This window comes from Geotrypetes seraphini, chromosome 1, assembly GCF_902459505.1.
Source record: "Geotrypetes seraphini chromosome 1, aGeoSer1.1, whole genome shotgun sequence".
Lineage (NCBI taxonomy): Eukaryota > Metazoa > Chordata > Amphibia > Gymnophiona > Dermophiidae > Geotrypetes > Geotrypetes seraphini.
The window spans coordinates 119,222,389-119,244,809 of record NC_047084.1 but is presented as its reverse complement, the minus strand read 5'-3'; the positions used below and the strand labels follow the sequence as shown (position 1 = coordinate 119,244,809).

General features: G+C 40.6%; 1 protein-coding gene across 6 annotated transcripts in view; it reads right to left on the bottom strand.

The window, feature by feature from the left end:
- The window catches only part of TAF1C (TATA-box binding protein associated factor, RNA polymerase I subunit C), a 77,283-nt gene that overhangs the window by 5,677 nt on the left and 49,185 nt on the right, over positions 1 to 22,421 (bottom strand). For all 6 annotated transcript variants that reach the window (XM_033936830.1, XM_033936820.1, XM_033936801.1 and 3 more), the window contains one exon: positions 4,547 to 4,684. In XM_033936830.1, coding sequence (XP_033792721.1) covers positions 4,547 to 4,684 — 138 coding nt within the window. The remainder of the gene's footprint in view (positions 1 to 4,546; positions 4,685 to 22,421) is intronic.

Below are 22,421 nucleotides of genomic sequence, written 5' to 3'. Positions count from 1 at the left end.
GAAGAACACTGCCTTAGAGGGAACACTGGTAGGGACAAATGGCCCATTTGTCAGCTGGGAGCAGAATCTTAAAAGTTCTGAGTTACATACAAATCCCACTTAAGAACAGCTTTAAAAACGTAACTCGTTCTTAACCTGGGGACTGCGTATAAAGGAATAATCAAGCCATTGTGACATCACTGATGAAGTTGGCTCTTAGGCATTGGTGGAATGAAGCATTATGACATCACAATATCAGCTCTGGAATGGTGCTACTTAAGAACGGGGTTGTGGCTTCACTTGATTTCACTGAGCAGTATTTCCAATGGCAGAATTGATGTCGGGTATAAGGCTTCTGGGCTGGCGGCGTGCAATCGCTGCACCCGCCTGGCTTTTCCTACGCGGGCAGGGGCAGCGGGCAGCGGTCGAAATAAGGTAACGGCCAAGGGAGTTCTATTCGCTCCATAGGACGCACCCTTTTTTCCACCCACTTTTTTGGTGCGAAAAATACGGTAACTAATGAATGGTTTTGACGTGGCACGTTTTGATTGCTACTTCAGGAAACCATACAGTCAGGAATTCTAAAATCCAAGAATGGTTTGTCAGCAAGAGCGGGTGAGATTTTTAAAAGGCAAAACCCCCCGATAACATTATCAAACTGCTATAAATAAAAACTTGAAAACATGCTCAAAAAACCAAGTTAAAACAATGGCTAGAGCAGAGGGGATACCTGAAAGAGGTTAATTCTTTGAGATCGCTGCTTAACCCTTTCAGGACCAAGGGACATATTTGTCCCATAACTTTAAAATCCTATAAATTTTGATTGGGATAGTCTACAGTTCTAAATTTGATATGTACGGATTCCATATGATACTGCCTTTATGTAAACAAACTGGTTCCGACATTCATTCATTAGCGTCGTTGCCAGATTGACGAGAAGATTCACTTGCCACACTGTCCATAAGCCAGAAGTTTGATTTTTTAAATAAAAATAATAATATTTCACAAAAAAAATCAATTTTTTGGCATCTGCAAGCCCTTTTTACCATAAAAATGTCGTCAAAACCACAAAAATTGGCCTACGATCCTTATGGTCCTGAAAGGGTTAACGGCAAAAACACTGAGAAGAAAATGGATTTAAATCGTCAGCACGTAGAAAACGTGAATTACCCAATCAATAAACTGCCTGCTGAAAAACAGCTGGCAACGTAAAAAATATATAGCGACACTAGCAGAAAAAGCAAAAACTGCATTCTAAAAAAGCCTTCCATTCGATCTCACTATTTAAACCAGGGGTGTCCAACCTGCGGCCCTAGGGCCGTATGCGGCCCCATGAAGTATTTTGTGTGGCCCCGGTTGAGGGAAATGCAGTGTTTTCCTCTGCTGTCTCCGGGTGCTTACCGTCTTGCCGGCTCCCTCCTCTGTCTTGCTGCAGTGTTTGCGCGGCCCCAGAAACATTTTTTCCAGCCAATGTGGCCCAGGGAAGCCAAAAAGTTGGACACCCCTGATTTAAACCATGCAGCATTAAGGTTTGCAGTGGGAAAATCCACCGTTATTCCTTGCTCCAAAGTAATTCCGCAATATTGCCCCCACGTCGCTGACAAACCATTCTTGGATTTTAGAATTCCTGGCTGTATGGTTTCCTGGAGCAGCAATCAAAACATGCCACGTTGTTTTTTCACTTTTAATAACTTCACTTATATATTGAAGAGTTTTCAAGTTTTTTTTATTATCAAAAGCATTATTTTGCACATTTAATTTAAAATGGAGGATCATGCAATGATTGGGTGGTGAGGTGGTTAGGGGCTTGCCCCCCATGTTAACCCCTCCATGTCTCTGAGCTTTATCCTACCAATAGAAAAAACAACATATCGTATTTATATTTATTTTTGGAAGTGTCTGACATTGCTGCCTGAAGATCTCACTACCATCCAAAATGCAATAAGACCAAACCTTAGTGTAGCTCCTCCCTTCTGAAAAGCTTTACTTTAACCTGTGTGTATAAAGCCGAGTACCTCGGACTGTGTTCACTCCCAGGAGAGGTGGTATAAAAGAAACTTCTTTATCCAATTAGGCAGAGCCAAGAACGGGTAAAAAAACTAAATGGAATGACTTTTGATGTGATTCTAGAATCAATTAAGTGTTACAGTGCTTACGGTAAGAATTATTTCCACAAAATATTAAAATTGAAGCAATTAAAATGTATTGCACTTCTTTCTGAAAAACTTTAAAGTATGATTAAAAATTTAAAATCCATCAGATATTAAAAACTCTGTGATTACACTGAGTACATTTCTTGAAGCCGCTTGGCACCTCTTTGACATGCAAGAAAAACGGCCGACACAAAGTCAAAAGACTCCATGGCCCAGACAGCTTGAGTAAAAAGTGTACATTTCTCCCTCTGTATTTGCGGTTTCAATTAATTGCGGTTTTTAGCTTGCTGGCTCCTCCCCCCGAAATTTCATCAGCTTGCATAGAAAAATTGCTGATTCCAAGTGTTTTCAGAGAAAATTGCTGATTCCCATCACTTCCTTCACCGTGTTCTGCCTCTCCTTCAGGAACAGGCCAGGTCTCTCACCATGTTATTCGCTGTTTCACCATATTCATGATGGATTTTAAGAGAAAACCGCGAATAACATATGAAAAAGTTATTTGCGGTTTTTCTCTATTTGCAGGTCTGTTAATCCCCTATCACAGTGAATACAGAGGGAGAAGTGTACTGAAAAACATCGACACTCTCTGGGTTAAAAAAAGGGAGGCCAAAAATGAAACAAACTTGAAGAAAATACTGGAAAACAATAAAAATTAAAAATTATGAAGAAAATAAGAATAAAATTATAATGGAAGGCACAAAAAAAAAAAAAAGACTTCATAGTAACATAGTAGATGACGGCAGATAAAGACCCGAATCGTCCATCCAGTCTGCCCAACCTGTTTCGATTTAAATTTTTTAAATTTTTTCTTCTTAGCTATTTCTGAGCAAGAATCCAAAGCTCTACCCGGTACTGTGCTTGGGTTCCTACTGCCGAAATCTCCGTTAAAACCTACTCCAGCCCATCTACACCCTCCCAGCCATTGAAGCCTTCCCCAGCCCATCCTCCACCAAATGGCCATATACAGACACAGACCGTGCAAGTCTGCCCAGTAACTGGCCTTAGTTCAATATTTAATATTATTTTCTGATTCTAAATCCTCTGTATTCAAAGTTTGATGTGCTGAGGAGAAACATCAGATTCCGGTGCTATTATCCTTCCACACGTCGTTGAAGGCTTTTGGAAATGGAGATCTGTTCAATGGAGCTGTTGAATCATTAGCTTTTGGGTTTTTCTTATATATATGATTTTAGCATTTTTTTTAAAGAAATTGTGTTTTATGTTTGTGTATTGATTTGTGCATGTACTTTTGTACCCGCCTAGATTGTTTGAATATGTGGGATAAAAGTGTTTTTCAATAAATAAGATACGGCTCATTGTCTCTGTGAAAAACTCAGAACTGTCAGTCCTGCATGCCAATGTTGTGTGAGAAGGTACCCGTGTGCGCACATTATGTGGGCACTGCCTAAAGTGTCCGTACTGGGTTCTGCGGATGACATCACCCACGTGTGATAATATTATGACCGCTTGTCCTTGGAGAACCAATTCATCACTGCTGGACGCTGACGTTGTGGACCTCTAAGGATGAGAATGGGATTTCTTCTATACACTTCTCCCTCCGTATTCATGGTTTCAGCATTCATGGATTCAATTATTCATGGTTTTTAGCTTGCTGGCTCCTCCCCCCCAATTACATCAGCTTGCATAGAGAAATCGCTGATTCCAAGCATTTAGAGAGAAAATCACTGATTCCCAGCACTTTCTTCACCGTGTTTTGCCTCTCCTTCAGGAACAGACCAGGTCTCCCACCATGTTTTCGCGGTTTCCCCATAGTTACAATGGTTTTTAATAGAAAACAGTGAATAACATATGAAAAAGTTATTCACGGTTTTCTGTATTCACGGTTCTGTTAATCCCCTTTCACAGCGAATACGGAGGGAGAAGTGTACTGCAGAGGACTAGACAGTTATTTGTCTTAGCTTGCCAAAGGACTTGGTTACTCTCGGACACGCTTTACAGCCTAACATAGCTTCTGCTTTATCTCCTCGTCTCAGGAAAGTATTGTAGTATAACCAAAATAGATATCAACATATCTATTTTGTGTAATCCTGAAATTTTTGTAACTATTATCTATAATAAATAATATACTGTATATTTCCACATTGCCATTATTCTTTCCCTAAAGCTTCCAAGTGGAGGAGGAGCCTGGTGGTTACTACAGTGGTTCAATTGTCACTGCAGCTCCTTGTGGCTCTGGACAAGTCACTCAGCACCCCACTGCCCCGGGTGCAAAATAAGTACCTGTATATGGTATTTAAACTGCTTTGACTAACACTTTTCTTCCCTTTCTCTCTGAGGCTTCAGGGTAGTAAAGTTTAATTTAAACCTACCTACACTGTCATGTTATTAGGTTTTTACAGAAGGCTTTGCTAGTTTGTTGGATTCAGTCTGCTCAAATATCGGAGTTACTTTACCTGCCCCGGGGGAGGCTAGCCTCTCTCTCAGCATCTCCTCTTGGTCAGGCAAATGCAGGGGTAAATACTGCAGGAAATCTGAGATACAAGAAAGCTTGCGAGCAGGTCCCAGGAGCTGGCAGGGAGATTTACTTCCACCTACAAAAACCAGAAGAAAATATAATCAAAACAACAGGGACAAGCTGGAAAGAAATGGGAGAATGAAGCCTATAGTCACTATACAGTTATTTTGACTTTCTCCTAACATATGGGAAGAATAAAACATGCGTGACCTTACAGGTATTACACAGCTCAAAGACAGCAGTCTGTATGAATGCACTTAGCAACATTCAGAGAACCTGCACTGTGATAGTAGGAATCTGTCCTACTCAAAAAAAAAAAAAAAAAACCCCAGCGTAAAGAGTTGCCATACTGGGACAAGTGGCCAACCCAGGTCACAAGTATCTGGCAAGATCTCAAAGAGAATCAATAAGCAGTGGATTTTCCCAAGTCCATCTTAAAAAGAGATTAGGTTCTTACCTTGCTAATATCTTTTCTAGTAGATAGGTGGTTAGTAACAGACTAAATGATGGCAGATAAAGACCCAAGTGGTCCATTCAGTCTGCCCAACCAAACATGCTCCATAAATTAATTATTTAGTTTAAATGGTTCTTTTTCTTAGATATTTCTGGGTCAGAAACCCAGAGCCATGCCCAGTAGTGTGCTTAGGTTCCATCTACAGGAGTCTCCATCAAAGCTCACTTATCACTGCTTCCGGCAGCAGCAGGAGGCTATTAAACTCTTTGAAGGGAGCACGTCTCAGGCAACTGGTGTTGGACCCAACAAGGGATCAGGCAATACTGGACCTGTTGCTTACCAATGGTGAAAGTGTCACAGAGGTCTCAGTGGGAGACACATTGGCCTCCAGTGACCACAACATGATATGGTTCAAACTTGGGAAAGGCTTTACTAAATCTGCCACACTGACCAAGGTCCTCAAATTCAAGGACACAAACTTCCAAGAGATGGGTGACTTTGTTCACCAGGTGCTACAAAGCCAAGCAGAAACCGATAGTGTGAAAGAAATGTGGTCGACTTTGAAAGCCACCATACAGGAAGCGACAAACCGCTATGTTAAGCTAGTAAGTAAACGCCGTAGAAACAATAAACCACAGTGGTTCACTGTGGACAGCCACACTGCGGGAGGAAGAGAGGATAGATTGGTCACCTGCCTGCCCGGTGCAAGAGTGAGGGATGTGGCCAGCAGGATCACCAGTATCATAGACGGCGCAGGAGGAAACGACACTGCCGTGCTTATTCATGTGGGTACCAACGATGTTAGCGGATGGAAATACGACAGGGAAGAAATGAAGGACCAGCTCCGCTCACTTGGAAGGAAATTGAAGGTCAGGGAGGTGAAGGTGGCTTTCTCAGAAATCCTGCCGGTACCGAGAGCGGATGTAATGAGACAGGATGAACTGAGAGCAGTAAACGCCTGGATGAGGAAATGGTGCGAAGAGGAGGGCTTCGACTTCGTGCGAAACTGGCAACGTTCTGGGGAAGAAACAGGTACTATAGAAAGGACGGCCTACATCTCACCAAACAGGGAGCAAGAGTCCTGGCTGAGAACATGAAGAAGTCCATTGAAAAGGCTTTAAACTAAAGATCAGGGGAGAGCCGACAGTCGACAACCAGTCGATGGCCCGGACACCAGGATATCCTGAGGAGGAAGCTTTAAGCAACAGCACAGATATAGGTCAAGAACAAGATGAAACTGAGGAGGAAACTTCAAGCAACCGCACAGATATAGGGCAAGAACAGGATGAAACTACAAGAGACAATCAAAAAGATATTAAGAGGGATGCGAGGACCACTAAATCCAGGAAATTAGCACAAAAGGATCTTAAATGTATGTACACGAATGCCAGAAGCTTAAGAAATAAAATGGGGGAACTGGAAGAGCTAGCAAAAAGAAAACAACTGGATATCATAGGAATAACAGAAACATGGTGGAATGAAGAGAATGAATGGGACACGGCATTGAAAGGATATAAACTATACAGAAGAGATAGGATTGGGCAAAAAGGGGGAGGTATTGCCCTGTACGTCCAAGAAGAAATAGAATCTATTAGAGAAGGGGAGACGGAAGCAAATGGTAAACTAGAGTCCCTCTGGATAAAGATTCCCGGACAAAAAGAAGCAGACATAAAAATTGGCCTCTATTATCGACCCCCGGGACAGATTGAGGAAACAGACAAAGAAATGATGGAGGAAATCAACCGTGGATGTAAATCAGGAAATGTAACGATCATGGGGGACTTCAACTTTCCGGGGATAAACTGGAAACTGGCAACGTCAATCTGCGGCAGGGAGATAAAATTCCTGGAAACGATAGGAGATTGCTTCCTTGAACAAATGGTGGGAGAACCGACAAGAGGAAACGTAATCCTGGACTTGGTCATGAATGGCATTACTGGAAGGACAACAGATGTAGAAGTTGCGGCCCCTCTGGGGACAAGTGATCACAATATGATCAATTTTTCCATTGGCATCGGAAAAGGGAAACCAATCAAAACTAAAGCCACAACCTTTAACTTCAAAAAAGGGAATTATGATAGCATGAGAACCATGGTTAGAAAACGGCTCAAGAAGGGGAAGGCACAAATCCAAACAGTTGATCAAGCATGGTCTCTTCTGAAAAACACCATCATAGAAGCACAGAATCTTTACATACCGAAGATATCCAAAGGAAGGCGAAAAAAGGTCAAAGGAGAACAAGCTTGGTTATCCAAAGAGGTGAAGGATGCAGTGCGGGAAAAGAGGAAATCGTTTAAAAGATGGAAACGAGAAAAAACGACAGAGGCCTGGAACTGTCACAAGATCGACCAGAAAAAGTGTCATATAGTGGTAAGAGACGCCAAAAAAGTCTATGAAGAAAAGATAGCGAAAGAAGCCAAAAACTTTAAGCCCTTTTTTAGATATATAAAAGGAAAGAAACCAGCAAGAGAGGCAGTGGGCCCTCTCGACGACCAAGGAAGGAAAGGGTCAATTAAAGAAGACAAACAGGTTGCCGATAGGTTAAATTCATTTTTTGCCTCTGTCTTCACAAATGAGGACACTGCAACAATGCCAGAAACAGGGAGGATATTCACCGGAGGCATAGAGGAAAGCCTCGCAACAGTAAATGTGGAGTTGGACATGATATACTTTCAGATTGACAAACTAAAGAATGACAAATCCCCTGGACCGGACGGAATTCACCCGAGAGTATTAAAGGAACTTAAGGTGGAAATTGGGGAACTATTACAATCCTTAGCTAACATGTCAATTAGAACCGGGCAAATACCAGATGACTGGAGGATAGCAAATGTCATCCCAATTTTCAAGAAAGGATCAAGAGGTGAACCGGGAAACTACAGACCTGTGAGTCTCACATTGGTCCCTGGGAAGATAATTGAATCAATAATTAAAGATAACATTGTACAACATCTGGAAGATCACAACCTAATAAGAGCTAGTCAACACGGCTTCAGGAAAGGGAAGTCATGTTTGACAAATTTACTTCAATTCTTTGAGAAGGTGAACAAACACATGGATAGTGGACATCCAGTGGACATAATTTACTTGGACTTCCAGAAAGCATTTGACAAGGTCCCGCACGCAAGGCTTATGAGTAAATTACTAAGTCATGGAATAGGAGGAGAAGTGCACAGATGGATCAGCAAATGGTTAGAGAACAGAAGGCAGAGAGTAAGCATAAATGGGAAATTCTCGGACTGGGAGAAGGTGACTAGCGGCGTGCCCCAGGGCTCTGTTCTTGGGCCCATCTTGTTCAATATTTTTATAAATGACCTGGAAGAGGAGACAACATGCAATATAATCAAGTTTGCAGATGATACAAAACTATGTCGGGTGGTTGGCTCTCAAAGGGACTGCGAGGATCTTCAGAAGGATCTGAACCACCTGGAAAAGTGGGCGATAAAGTGGCAGATGAATTTTAACGCTGACAAATGCAAGGTAATGCATCTGGGAAAGAAAAACAAAGAACATGAATATAGGATATTGGGTGTGACATTAGCCAAATGCGAACAAGAAAGGGATTTGGGGGTACTGATAGATAGAACCCTAAAACCATCGGCTCAATGCGTGGCGGCGGCGAGGAAAGCAAACAGGATGTTGGGCATGATTAAGAAGGGGATCATGAGTAGATCGGAAGACGTCATAATGCCACTTTACAGAGCAATGGTCAGACCACACTTAGAATACTGTGTCCAACACTGGTCTCCATACCTTAAGAAGGATATAACTCTGCTGGAGAATGTGCAGAGGCGAGCCACGAAACTTGTCAGAGGTATGGAGAATTTGAGCTACAAAGAACGCCTCAGAAAACTGGGACTGTTCACCCTCGAAAAGAGAAGACTGCGAGGAGATTTGATAGAGACTTTTAAAATATTAAAAGGATTTGATAAAATTGACCAGGAAGCAGCTTTACTGACATTTTCAGATGTGACACGGACAAGAGGTCATAGCCTGAAACTGAGCGGCAGAAGGTTCAGGACAAATGTCGGGAAGTTCTGTTTCACACAACGAGTGGTGGGTGCTTGGAATGCTCTCCCGGAGAAGGTTGTGGTAGAGACTACTGTTCTGGGTTTCAAGCGCAAGTTGGATTCACACCGTCTTGCAAATCACATCGGGGGATACGGGAAATCCGGGTCTTCAATAAGGAGCACCTAACTGGGCCTCCGCGTGTGCGGATCGCCGGACTAGATGGACCTAGGTCTGATCCGGCCATGGCGTTTCTTATGTTCTTATGACCTCATCAAAGAGAAGAAAAAAGCATTAATCTTTTACAAACAATCAAGGAAACAGGACTCTAGAGCAGAATACCTGACCAAGTCAAAAGCCGTCAAAACAGCAGTCAGGGAGGCTAAATTCAACATGGAGAAGTCTCTAGCAAAGAACATCCAGAAGGGAGATAAATCATTCTTCAGGTATATTAGTGACAGAAGTAAAAACTCAGGAGGAATAGTATGTCTTAGGAAACCAGACGGAGACTATGTGGAAAAGGACTCAGAAAAAGCCCAACTGTTAAATGAATACTTCTGCTCTGTCTTCACCCGAGAAGCGCCGGGGCTTGGCCCTCAGCTACAGACAAGGGCTGACTCAGTTGACCCATTTAGTGATTTCAAATTTACACCCAGCAGTGTCTACGGTGAGCTGTCAAAGCTCAAGGTTTACAAGGCAATGGGACAGGACAACCTACACCCCAGGGTGCTCAGGGAATTGAGTGATGTCTTGGCGGAACCGCTGTCCACATTCTTCAACCTCTCCCTTAGTTCAGGTAGCGCCCCGTTGGACTGGAAGAAGGCTAACGTCATTCCACTCCACAAGAAAGGCTCAAAGACAGAAGCAGCAAACTACAGACCAGTGAGTCTCACATCAATAGTGAGCAAACTAATGGAAACTCTAATCAAACACCAATTAGATACGATCCTGAATGAGGAGAACCTACGGGATCCCCGTCAACATGGATTTACTAAGGGGAGATCCTGCCAATCCAACCTGATCAGCTTCTTTGACTGGGTGACAGGGAAGCTAGATGTTGGAGAGTCCCTGGACTTTACCAAAGCATTCGATAGCGTACCTCACCGCAGGTTGCTAAGCAAGATGAGTTCTATAGGAATGGACGACACATTGATGAAGTGGGTTGGGAACTGGATTAGAGGTAGGGCTCAAAGGGTAATGGTGAACGGCACCCCCTCTGAAATGACGGAGGTGATCAGTGGAGTGCCCCAGGGCTCGATCTTGGGCCCGATACTATTCAATATCTTTATAAGGGACTTGGCAGAAGGGCTCCGAGGTAAAATAACATTATTCGCCGATGACGCCAAACTAAGCAACGTAGTGGGAAAAAGCACAATGGATAAAAATTCAATGCCCGACAATATGATGCATGATCTACTCTTACTGGAGAACTGTCTAAGACATGGCAGCTCAGCTTCAATGCCAAAAAATGCAAAGTTATGCACCTGGGTAGCCAAAATCCATGCAGGACTTATACCCTTAATGGTGAGATCCTAACAAGAACGGTAGCAGAACGAGACTTAGGGGTGATCGTCAGTGAGGACATGAAGGCTGCCAATCAAGTGGAGCAAGCTTCATCCAAGGCAAGACAAATCATAGGTTGCATACGCAGGGGTTTCGTCAGCCGTAAGCCTGAGGTCATTATGCCTTTGTATAGATCCATGGTGAGGCCCCACCTGGAATACTGTGTGCAATTCTGGAGGCCGCATTACCGTAAGGATGTGCTGAGGCTGGAATCGGTCCAGAGAATGGCCACCCAGATGGTCTTAGGACTGAAGGATCTCCCGTACGAAGAACGGTTAGATAAATTACAGCTATACTCGCTTGAGGAGCGCAGAGAGAGGGGAGACATGATCGAGACGTTCAAGTATCTCGGGCCGCATCGAAGCGGAGGAGGATATCTTCTTTTTCAAGGGTCCCACGGCAATAAGAGGGCATCTGTAGAAAATCAGAGGCAGGAAACTACGCGGGGACACCAGGAGATTCTTTTTCACTGAAAGGGTGGTTGATCGCTGGAATGGTCTTCCACTTCAGGTGATTAAGGCCAGCAGCATGCCTGATTTTAAGGCCAAATGGGATCGACACGTGGGATCTATTCACAGGGTAAAGGCAGGGGAGGGTCAATATGGTGGGCAGACTAAATGGGCCGTGGCCCTTATCTGCCGTCTATTTCTATGTTTCTATGTTTCAACCCATCTTAACCATCAAAACCCTCTCCAGCCCGTCCTCCACTGAATGTTCATATAGGGAACACAGGCCGTGCAAGCCTGCCCAGTACTGGCCTCAGTTCCTTCAATGTATACACATTATTTTCTGATTATAGATCCTTGTTCATCCCACACTTGTTTGAACTCTTGTCACCGTTTTCTTCTCCACCACCTCCCTCGGGAGCGCATTCCACACATCAACCACCATCTCCGTAAAGAAGAATTTCCTAACATTGCTCTTGAATCTACCACCCCTCAACCTCAAATTATGTCCTCTGGTTTTACCATTTTCCCTTCTCTGGAAAAGATTTTGTTCTACGTTAATACCTTTCAAGTATTTGAACGTCTGAATCATATCTCCCCTGTCCCTCCTTTCCTCTAGGGCAGGGGTGCCCAAAAGGTCGATCATGATCTACCAGTAAATCGTGAAGGCAATAGGAGTAATCGTGGAGCCCATCCCGGGCAGCTTCCCCCCTCCCCCCAACATAAATTCTGACATCGGAGAGGAAGTTACGGCCTAGCCAATCGCTGCCTGACTGGCCCAGAACTTCCTCTTCAACGTCAAAATTGACGTTGGGTGGAAGGCTGGTCAGCCCGGCGCTTCTGTTTACCGTGTCGGGAAGTAGGGACATCTCACAACTCGGCGGCAGGCAGCTTGAGGACCTGTTCCCCGATGGCGGTGGCTTGGGGGAGGGCAGAGAGAAAGAAAGACAAAGAAATAAAGGGGGCAGACAGGGAGACAGAAAGAAGGGAAACAGAAAGAAAGAGGGCATGGAGAGAGAAAGACAGACAGAAAGAAAGGGGGCAGGGAGATAGAAAGAAGGGAAACAAATAAAGAAAGGAGGGACAGGGAGACAGAAAGAGAGAAAGAAAGAAAGGGGGGGGACAAAGAAAGAAAGGGGGCATGGAGAAAGATAGAGAGAAAGAAAGAAGAGGGCAGGGAGAAAGAAAGGTGAGGGGGCAGGGAGAGAGGAAGAAAAATTTGGGGGAGGGAATGAGGTTTGGAGGAGAGGAAGCATACAGGAGGCTGAAAGAAGGGAAGAAATATTGGATGCACAGTCAGAAGAAGAAAGTGCAACCAGAGACTCATGAAATCACCAGACAACAAAGGTAGGAAAAATGATTTTATTTTCAATTTAGTGATCAAAATGTGCCCGTTTTGAGAATTTATATCTGTTCTCTATATTTTGCACTAAGGCCCCCTTTTACTAAACCTCAATAGCGTTTTTTAGCGCAGGGAGCCTATGAGCATCGAGAACAGTGCAGGGCATTCAGCGCAGCTCCCTGCGCTAAAAAACACTATCGCGGTTTAGTAAAACGTGAGGGAGTATTTGTCTATTTTTGTATAGTTACTGAGGTGACAATGCATAAAGTCATCTGCCTTGACCTCTTTGAAAAAAACCCAGAATATAAATGATAATTAACATTTTCTCTGCGTACAGTGTGCTTTGTGTTTTAAAAAATTTTATTGTTGGTAGATCATTTTGACTTGGTCATTTTAAAAGTAGCTCGCAAGCCCAAAAAGTGTAGGCAACCCTGCTCTAGAGTATACAAATTCAGGGCTTCCAGTCTCTCCTCATACATCTTCTGGCGCAAACCTCCTACCATTTTCATCACCTTCCTCTAGACCGCTTCAAGTCTTTTTATGTCCTTCGCCAGATACAGTCTCCAAAATTGAACACAATACTCCAAGTGGGGCCTCACCATCGACCTGTACAGGGGCATCAACACCTTCTTTCTTCTACTGGTCACACCCCCCATGCTCATAAGCCATACAGTAGGAACCCATTCCAGGTTTTCAATGCATCCTCCTTCTCCAGAGGGCTCTGCTGCACCCTTCAGTTTATATCAAAGCAAGCGATAACCCTATATAGGAACACATAAGGAGGAGCTCTTCTTTGGTCACAGCTAGACTAGGGCATCCAAGCCTTCAATTCCGGGCTTAAGACATAAGAATAGACCAGTGGTCCATCTAGCCCAGTATCCTATCTTCACAGAGGCCAATCCAAGTCATTAAGTACCTGGCAAAAAACCAAATAGTAGCAGCATTTCTTGCCACTGATCCAGAGCAAGCAATGGCTTCCTCAATGTCTGTCTCAACAGCAGTTTACAGACTTTTCCTCCAGGAACTTGTCCAAACCTTTTTTAAAACCAGCTACATTAATCATTCTTACCATATCTCGCAATGCTTTCCAGAGCTTAAGTATTCTCAGAGTGAAAAAATATTTTTTCCTATTGGTTTTAAAAGTATTACTCTTCAATTAGAGAATGGTAGACCTCTTTGGAGATTTGATAATGCATTGCTTGTGGATGACAAATTTTTGGAAAATTTTAAAACACAAATTAACGAATTCTTTCAAATAAATTTAGTAGAGGATACATCTATAGAGAATGTATGGGATGCATTTAAAGCAACTATGAGGGGTAATATTATATCATATTCAGCTTTTAGTAGGAAACAGATTAAAATGCAATATATAGAATTAGAAAAAGAAATAAAAATTTTAGAAGCTAAATTGGTAAGTAAATGGGAATATAATGTTTTGCAAGCTCTTTTGAAAGCTAAAGGTAAATATAATGAATTAACTTCAAAAATGATAAGAAGAGATTTGTTTTCCAAGCAAACAATGTATTATGGAAGCTCTAATAAGGCGGGGAGACTATTAGCAAATTATCTTAAAGCAAAAAAAAGAAAAACTAATATTAATGGAATAAAAGATGAGAATGGTATAATAACAAATCAAACAAATATAATATTAAAACAATTTTTAAAATTTTATAAGGACCTATATTCGTCCGAGCCTTATTTGGAGAGACAAAAAGACGGGAAAAATTTTTTAGATTTAATTAATGGACCTAAGGTTCCTGATCATATAAAACGGAGTTTAGATGAACCTATATCATTAAAAGAATTAGAAACAGCATTGAAGTCTCTTAGAGTTGGATCCGCTCCAGGTGGTGATGGTTATACAGTAGAATTTTATAAAACATTTCAAAATATCCTTTCCCCACATTTATTAAATTTATATCAGACACAACTTATAAAAGGTAATATTAAAGGTACTATGGCTGAATCAATAATAATTGTTTTACCTAAGCCAAATAAAGATCCTACTTTGGTTTCAAACTACAGGCCTATATCTTTGATAAATGTTGATAATAAACTTTTGGCGAAAATTCTGGCTTTGAGATTAGCCAAAGCTCTCCCACATATTATAGATATGCATCAAACAGGTTTCGTTGCTAAAAGACATTCCTCTAATAACTCTAGACTATTATTTCACATGCTAAACTTATCAAAAAAATTGAATGAACCGGCTTTTACAGTTTCATTAGATGCTGAAAAAGCATTTGATAGGGTAGAATGGAATTTTATGTATCAAGCTTTAGAATGGTTTGATATAGGTTCTGGATTTATACAAATGGTAAAAACATTGTATAGCTTCCCAATTGCAAGACTAAATATTAATAATAAGATATCTGATGGTTTTCAATTACAAAGGGGAGTTAGACAAGGCTGTCCTTTGTCTCCTTTGTTGTTTGATGTTGTATTAGAACCCTTATTGTTAGCAATACAGCAAACGAAGGAGATACAAGGTATTCCATATTCAGATATGGAATATAAAATTTCGGCTTATGCTGATGATATTTTGCTTTATTTGAGAAATCCAGAGTCAACCTTATCTTCTCTATTGGAATTAATTGATAAGTTTGGTAAATTTTCAGGTTATAAAATTAATTGGAATAAATCTGAAATTATACCCTTGAATGTTCATTGTGTAAAAGGATTATTTGATACTTTTCCATTCATATGGAAAGAAGAAGGATTTAAATATCTTGGCATTCAAGTTAAAAATACAATTGAAGATACTGTAAAAGAAAATGAAAAATATGTATTAAAAAAAGTTACGGAGTTATGTGAACAATGGAACCCATTACATATTTCTTGGTGGGGAAGAGTTCAAACTATTAAAATGATGATATCGCCTGTGGTTTGCTATCAAATGAGTATGATACCTATTTATTTTCAGGGGTCCTTTTATAAAAAACTTAATAGTATTTTAACAAAATTTCTTTGGCTTGGTAAAACACCTAGAATAGCTTTAGTAACTTTACAAAAATCAATTAAGGAGGGAGGGGTAAATTTTCCAAATTTCTATAGGTACCATCAAGCCTATATTTTACGTCAGGGTATGTATTGGATCCTCCCAGAACTTATAGATAATGCACCAGATTGGTTGTATTTAGAATGGCGCCTTATGTTTCCCCTAAATTTAGTTCACCTTCCAAGTATTAATATACCTAGAAGATACAGAGAAAATAAAATAATAATGGATACTTGGAAAACGTTAAGATTTATTGATAAATTAACACCTATCCCAATATACAAATCAACTAATCAATCTATATGGATAAACTCCAAGATTAAAATTGGCGGAGCTCAAATCCTTTGGAAGAACTGGATTATTGCAGGCATTAGATCTTTAGACGATGTTATTTCAGAAGATAAACTGCTGGATTTTTCACAATTGCAACATAGATTTGGTCTTAATAAAACACAAAGTTTTAAATGGTTGCAATTGAAGCAGGCCATTCAGGTAGGGTTCCCTGAATGGAAAACATTGAACAATCAATATAGTTTAAAATTCTTATGCTTTAAAGCAGACTTCCTAGGACATCAAGCCGCATTGTGGTATAAATTAATATCTGAATATTTGAATAAAAAACCAAAAAATGGTCTAAGAGACATTTGGAGCATTGAGATTGGACATCAAATTAATGCATCTCAATGGCCACTAATTTGGTCTTGGAGAATGAGATGTACAGTGTCAGCATCTATGAGACAAACATGGTTCTTTTTACTACATAGAGCTTTTTGGACCCCAACACGTTTACAAAAATTAGACAATTCTAAGTCCAATAAATGCTGGCATTGTAATCTAGAACCAGGGACATTAGATCATTTATTATATCATTGTCCCTATATTAAAACTTTTTGGAATTCAATTTGGCCACAAATTAACAAATTAATGGAAAATCATATTGCAATATCGTATGATACAATTTTATTTGGAATGTTGATGAGAAAAAAAAGTCAAATTTCACCAGAAAATAATAAGCTTTTATTAATTATGACAGGGGTTGCCATTCAACATATAACTAATAACTGGAAAAATTATAACAACCTAAATTATACATTTTGGTGGAATACAATATGTCACATTTTTAAAATGGAAAGAACAATAGCAATACAAAGAGGGACATATACTAAATTTAAAAAAATATGGGGGCCATTGACAAAATACTATAATGAATAAATAATATAATATTTTGTTTGTTTTTTTTTCTTCTTTTCTTCTTGTCAGGAATTTTTTTATGACACACATAGAGGGGGGTAAGGAAAATAATTTATACATAATAAGTTATAATATATTATACAAAATGTAACATATGAATAAAAGGTAAAAAAAGGATGGGGGGAGGGAAATGGGACAAAATTTGTTTAGAATATATTGTATTATATATAAAAATGTTATTGAATATTTATCAATTGTATTCTAATATGTTGTATAATTTTTATAAAATTTGAAAATTAAAAATCTTATATTAAAGTAATGAAAGGGTGGGGGGAGGGTGAGGGGGAAAATCAAATTTAAATATATAATGTATTAGATATAAAAGTGATACTATGCATTTATCAATTATATTATATTATTATGTACACTTTATGTAAAATTTGAAAATAAAAAATAATGGAAAAAAAAAAAATAAAAGTATTACTCTAACTTCCATAGAGTGTCCCCTAGTCTTTGTAAATCTTGATGCAGTAAAAAAAAAAACTCGAATCACTTGTACCTGTTCAACACCACTCAGGATTTTGTAGTCTTCAATCATATCTCCCCTCAGCCATCTCTTTTTCCAAGCTGAAGAGTCCTGACCTCTTTAGTCTTTCCTCATACGAGGAGAGTTCCTCCTCTTCTTTGAACCTTTTCTAGTGCTGCTATATCTTTTTTGTGATAAGGAGACCAAAACCGAACGCAATACTCAAGGTAAAGTTGCACCATTGAGTGATACACAGGCATTATAATATTCTTAGTCTTGTTTACCATCCTTTTTCTAATAATTCCTAGCATCTTGTTTGCTTTCTTGGCCGGCGGCGGATGGTTTCAGCGTATTATCTACGGTGACGCCCAGATCTTTTTCTTGAGCGCTGACCCCTAAGGTGGACCCTAGCATCCAGTATCTATGATTTGGATTATTCTTCCCAATGTGTATCACTTTGCATTTGGACGTCCAGTCTTCCAATTTCCTAAGGTCTTCCTGCAGTTTTCACAGTTCATAACTTTGAACAGTTTTCACAGTTTGCAACTTTGAACAGTTTAGTGTCATCTGCAAATTTAAGCATCCTCACTCGTCGTTCCAATTTCCAGATCATTTATAAATAAGTTAAATAGCACCGTTCTCAGTACAGATCCCTGTGGCACACCACTAATTACCCTCCTCCATTGAAAAAAATGTCCATTTAACCCTACCCTTTGTTTTCTGTCCAATAGCCAATTCTTAATCCAGAACTGAACTTTGCCACCTATTCCAAGACTCTTTAATTTTCTCAGAGCCTCTCATGAGGAACTTTATCAAAACCTTTCTGAAAATCTAGATACACTACATCAACCGGCTCGCCTTTATCCCCTTGTTTATTCACACCTTCAAAGAAGTCAAGCAAATTGGTGAGGCTGAACCCATGCTGACTGTCTCATTAACCTTTTCCTATCGTAATAAATTTTACGTTACGCTGGTTCCAATCGTAATTATTTTAGCAAAGTTTTGTATTATTCATCGTTATCATTTACGGCTATTGTAAACATAATGTAAATAAGTCATAAGTCTGTAAATTCAAATATTTTGCTTTCCTGGCTCTTTATTAGTCCATACAGACAGTTTATCCACGATGGCAACAACATTTTTGGAATGTCCCGTCATCCGGGACACACGATAGGAAAAGATTAAATCATGCTTGTCTACATGTTCCACAATTTTATTTTTTATAATTGTTTCCACTATTTTGCCCGGCACTGAGGTCAGGCTTACTGGTCTATAATTCCCCAGATTTCCCCTGGAACCCTTTTTAAAATCAGCAATAACATTGGCTACCCTCCAATCTTCAGGTACTACAGATGATTTTAGTGACAGGTTACAGATCACTAACAAAAGATCAGCAATTTCATGTTTGAGTTCTTTCAGTACCTTGCGATGTTTACTATACAGTTCATGTGATTTATCATTCTTTAGTTTGTTAATTTGGCTTAGTACGTCTTCCAGGTTCACCGAGATTTCTTTCAATTTCTCCGCCTCATCACTCTTGAAAATCATTTTCGGTTCTAGAAGATGATCTTCCACAAAGACCGAAGCAAAGAATTCATTCAATCTCTCTGCTAAGTCTTTATCCTCCCTTTTACTCCTTGATCATCCAATGGTTTCACAGATTCCCTCACAGATTTTCTGCTTTTGATATACCTAAAAAAATTGTTACTATGAGTTTTGCCTCCTTGGCAAGTTGTTCTTCATATTTTTGTTTAGCTTTCTTTATCAATGTTTTGCATCTAACTTGCCAGGGCTTATATCTCTTCTTATTTTCTTCATCTGGATTCTTTAAAGGATGTTTTTTTGGCTGTCATAGGCTCTTCACTTCACACTGGATCCTTGCCGTAGCCATCAGACTGAAATTGGCCAACCCCATCGAAGAACGATGGACTGAGACGCTGCTGCAGATAATGTCCATTCTCCCAGGTCTAAAGTCTGCCTGCTAAGGTAATCAGCTTGGACATTGTCCACTCTTGCTACAGTAGCTCTGCTCACTGGAACAATAAATGAGCTTCCAGGCTCAGCCTCACACTCTTGGTGCCTGCTTGGCGATTGACATATGCCACCGCTATAACATTGTTCAAGAGGACTCGGACCACCTATCTTTCTAGATTTTATCAGCTTCTGTAACGCCAATCGGCTCAAAATGCCAGTCTGTTGATGGACCACTTTCTCTGGGAGGCCAACCATTGCCTCTGAATTGGGCATCCCCACCGAACCGGCTGGCATCCATTGTGAGAATCACCAACTAAGTTATTCTGAGGAGCATGCCCCGTAATAACAATTGTGGACGGAGTCACCAATTCATACTGCAGTAGGATTCTAGGGTCCACGGGAGTCATTTGAAGTGAGTCCGTTTGTGGGGACCACTGAGCCAGTAGAGCATTCTGGAGAGGACGAATGTGAGCCTTTGCCCAAGGAACCATATCTGACATGGCTGCTATGAAGCCTTGTACTTGGAAACAATGTCATGTAGACTGAGCTGGCTTGGCCATCATATCCATTATGTGAGTGCAAGCTTCTGTCTGCGTGCCTCTGAAAGATAAACCCAGCCATCTGCTGAATCAAATAGTATTTCCAGGTATTGGGATGGAACCAGTTGGCTCTTTTGAAATTTCACTATCCAGCCCAGGCTCTGCAAGACCTGGACCACTTAAACCACTGCTTGTTCTGCTTCTAATAACGGTGGAGTTCTTATCAGCCAGTCGTCCAGATATGGATGCCCTTGCAATCTTGCCCTGCAGAGTACACTGCTACCACCACTATCACTTTGGTAAATGTGTAGGGTACTAATTCCAACCCAAAGAGGCAGCATCGAGAACTGATATCTCTCCAGCACATAGAAATCTCCTGTGCACCAGAAATATGGGACTATTCAAGCAGACTATGGGGTGGGAAGCGCACTCATATAATGAACAGCAAGCAAATGAACTACTGTCCTCTTTCCAACTATTCACCACTGGGGATAATATATCCATTCCATCAGATTGGGATCATTTAGAGATGTTACAGAAGCGTATGGTGAGGGCGGAACTACACGCAGCCACTTTGGCAGAATACTGCCGTTTAAAAAGAATTCCGCGGGGGTTGCGTATGCGCACTGAACCTAGACTATTTTTGGATAATGTCAATTTTTTAGACAAATGGAACGCTATTTTAAACAAGTGCTCCTTAGATCTAATGCTCCTAGTTATAGAAACCACTAAAAGTGAATTACAAACATACACTGCTGAGTTTCAAACAGCTAAAGAGGGATTAGAAGGTGGTTCAGCAGTTGATGATTATAGTAAGTCTTTACAGGAGTTCAATACCAAAATAGAGGGGTTCAGGGAAGATCTCAGGAAGAACAAGATTAAAAAACTACGTCGAGACGAGTTGGATTATACAAAGGGGTTTGTCTATGCGTGGATGGACAAATCCCGATCCACCAGGCGTAGTACAAAACACCCCACCTACACTCAAACGTCATCCGACTCATCTGAAGATGATAAAAGACAAAAAACCTCAGCAGGAGGCCCTAATGTCCATTTTCAAGGGGGGCCAAAATCCAGCGTAAAAAGGTCCACCAGAGCAAAACAATCCAGGAATCCTCCTTAACATCGAGCATTTTCAATTTATCTCACAGAAATCTTACTGCAGTAGAAACATCTGTGTTGAACAAAGGGCTTTCTTTTGTACCATCTCACATTTATCAACCTGTGGACACCAGAATAGCTGTGTTCAAATTTATTAGGAAATGCAAACTTAAAAATTTTTTTCATAACAAAGAGACAGATAGTCATGATGACAATATGGCAGATCCAGAACTTCCAGCACAAGCAAAGTTATATTTGAAGTCTACATGGTGCCCTCCTGGCACCGTGGATCCTCACATTCAAACGTTTGAGAATCTCATATTGAAGGACATTGCCCATCTAGAACATCAGCAGTCTCCCCTCCGTTTCAACTTGTCGCGTTTACAGCAAAAAGCTTTGAACACCTTAGCTGGAGATGATAGCATCATCATAAGACCCGCTGACAAGGGAGGAGGCATAGTTATTTTAGATACTGAACAGTATGTGGCAGAAGCCCATCGCCAATTATCTGATACTACATACTATGAGGTCCTTCATCATGATCCAGTAGAAGACATACAAGATGTCATTTCAAACATTTTGGTACAGGGGGTAGAAAGGGGAGTTATCACTGAGAAGGAATATAGGTTTTTACACTGCAAGTACCCTAAAATTCCAGTCATTTACTTTGTTCCAAAGATTCACAAGTCACTCAATAACCCCCCAGGTAGACCAATAGTCTCAGGTATAGGATCAATATTGGAACCTTTATCATCTATGCTGGATTCCTACCTGAATGGACGAGTCCCCCTAGCACCTTCATATGTTCTGGATTCTGCCAGCATGATACAATTTTTGGCTCAGTTCACCAACATTCCACATGGTGCCATATTGTTTACCTTAGATATCACTGCGTTGTACACAAATATACCACAAAGCGATGCCATTGATGTCATCAAGGAAGAATTGCAGAGGATGGATATTTCTGGAAGTAAGATCAAATTTTTGTTGAAGTTGGCCTCTATAGTACTAGGCTGTAACTATTTTCAGTTTGGAGAGGTGTTTTACAAACAAATTAAAGGCACCGCCATGGGAGCCAAAGTGGCTCCTTCTGTAGCTTGCCTTTACGTAGCTAAATTTGAGAAAGTTTTTCTGTATCCATCCATACATTGGCAACATCTGGTTTTCTGGAAAAGATACATAGATGACATCTTTGGTATATGGACAGGCACAGCAGATGAGTTGGACCATTTTTTAGCCTGGTTAAACAGTTGTGATGTTAACTTGCATTTCACGCTGACTAAAGACTACCACCAAGTGCCTTTTTTGGATATCAATATCCGATTGATTGATGGGAGTTTTCAAACGAGCATCTATCGAAAACCCACTGATCGTAATAATTTACTCCAATATGACAGTTTTCACCCAAAACATCTAAGGGACAATATCCCTGCCGGACAATTTCTGAGACTCCGGAGATTGTGTACTTCTACACAGGATTACATCTCTAAGGCAGAAATTATGAAAACTAGATTTGAAGAAAAAGGGTATCCTGGCACTGTAATTAAGAAAGCACATAAGAGGGGCTTGTATGCCAATCGTACCTTACTGTTAGAACCACATCCTAGAAGGGAAGACCAATCTCTAGTATGTGTGTTACCCTACTCTCACCTGGCATTCCACATTAAA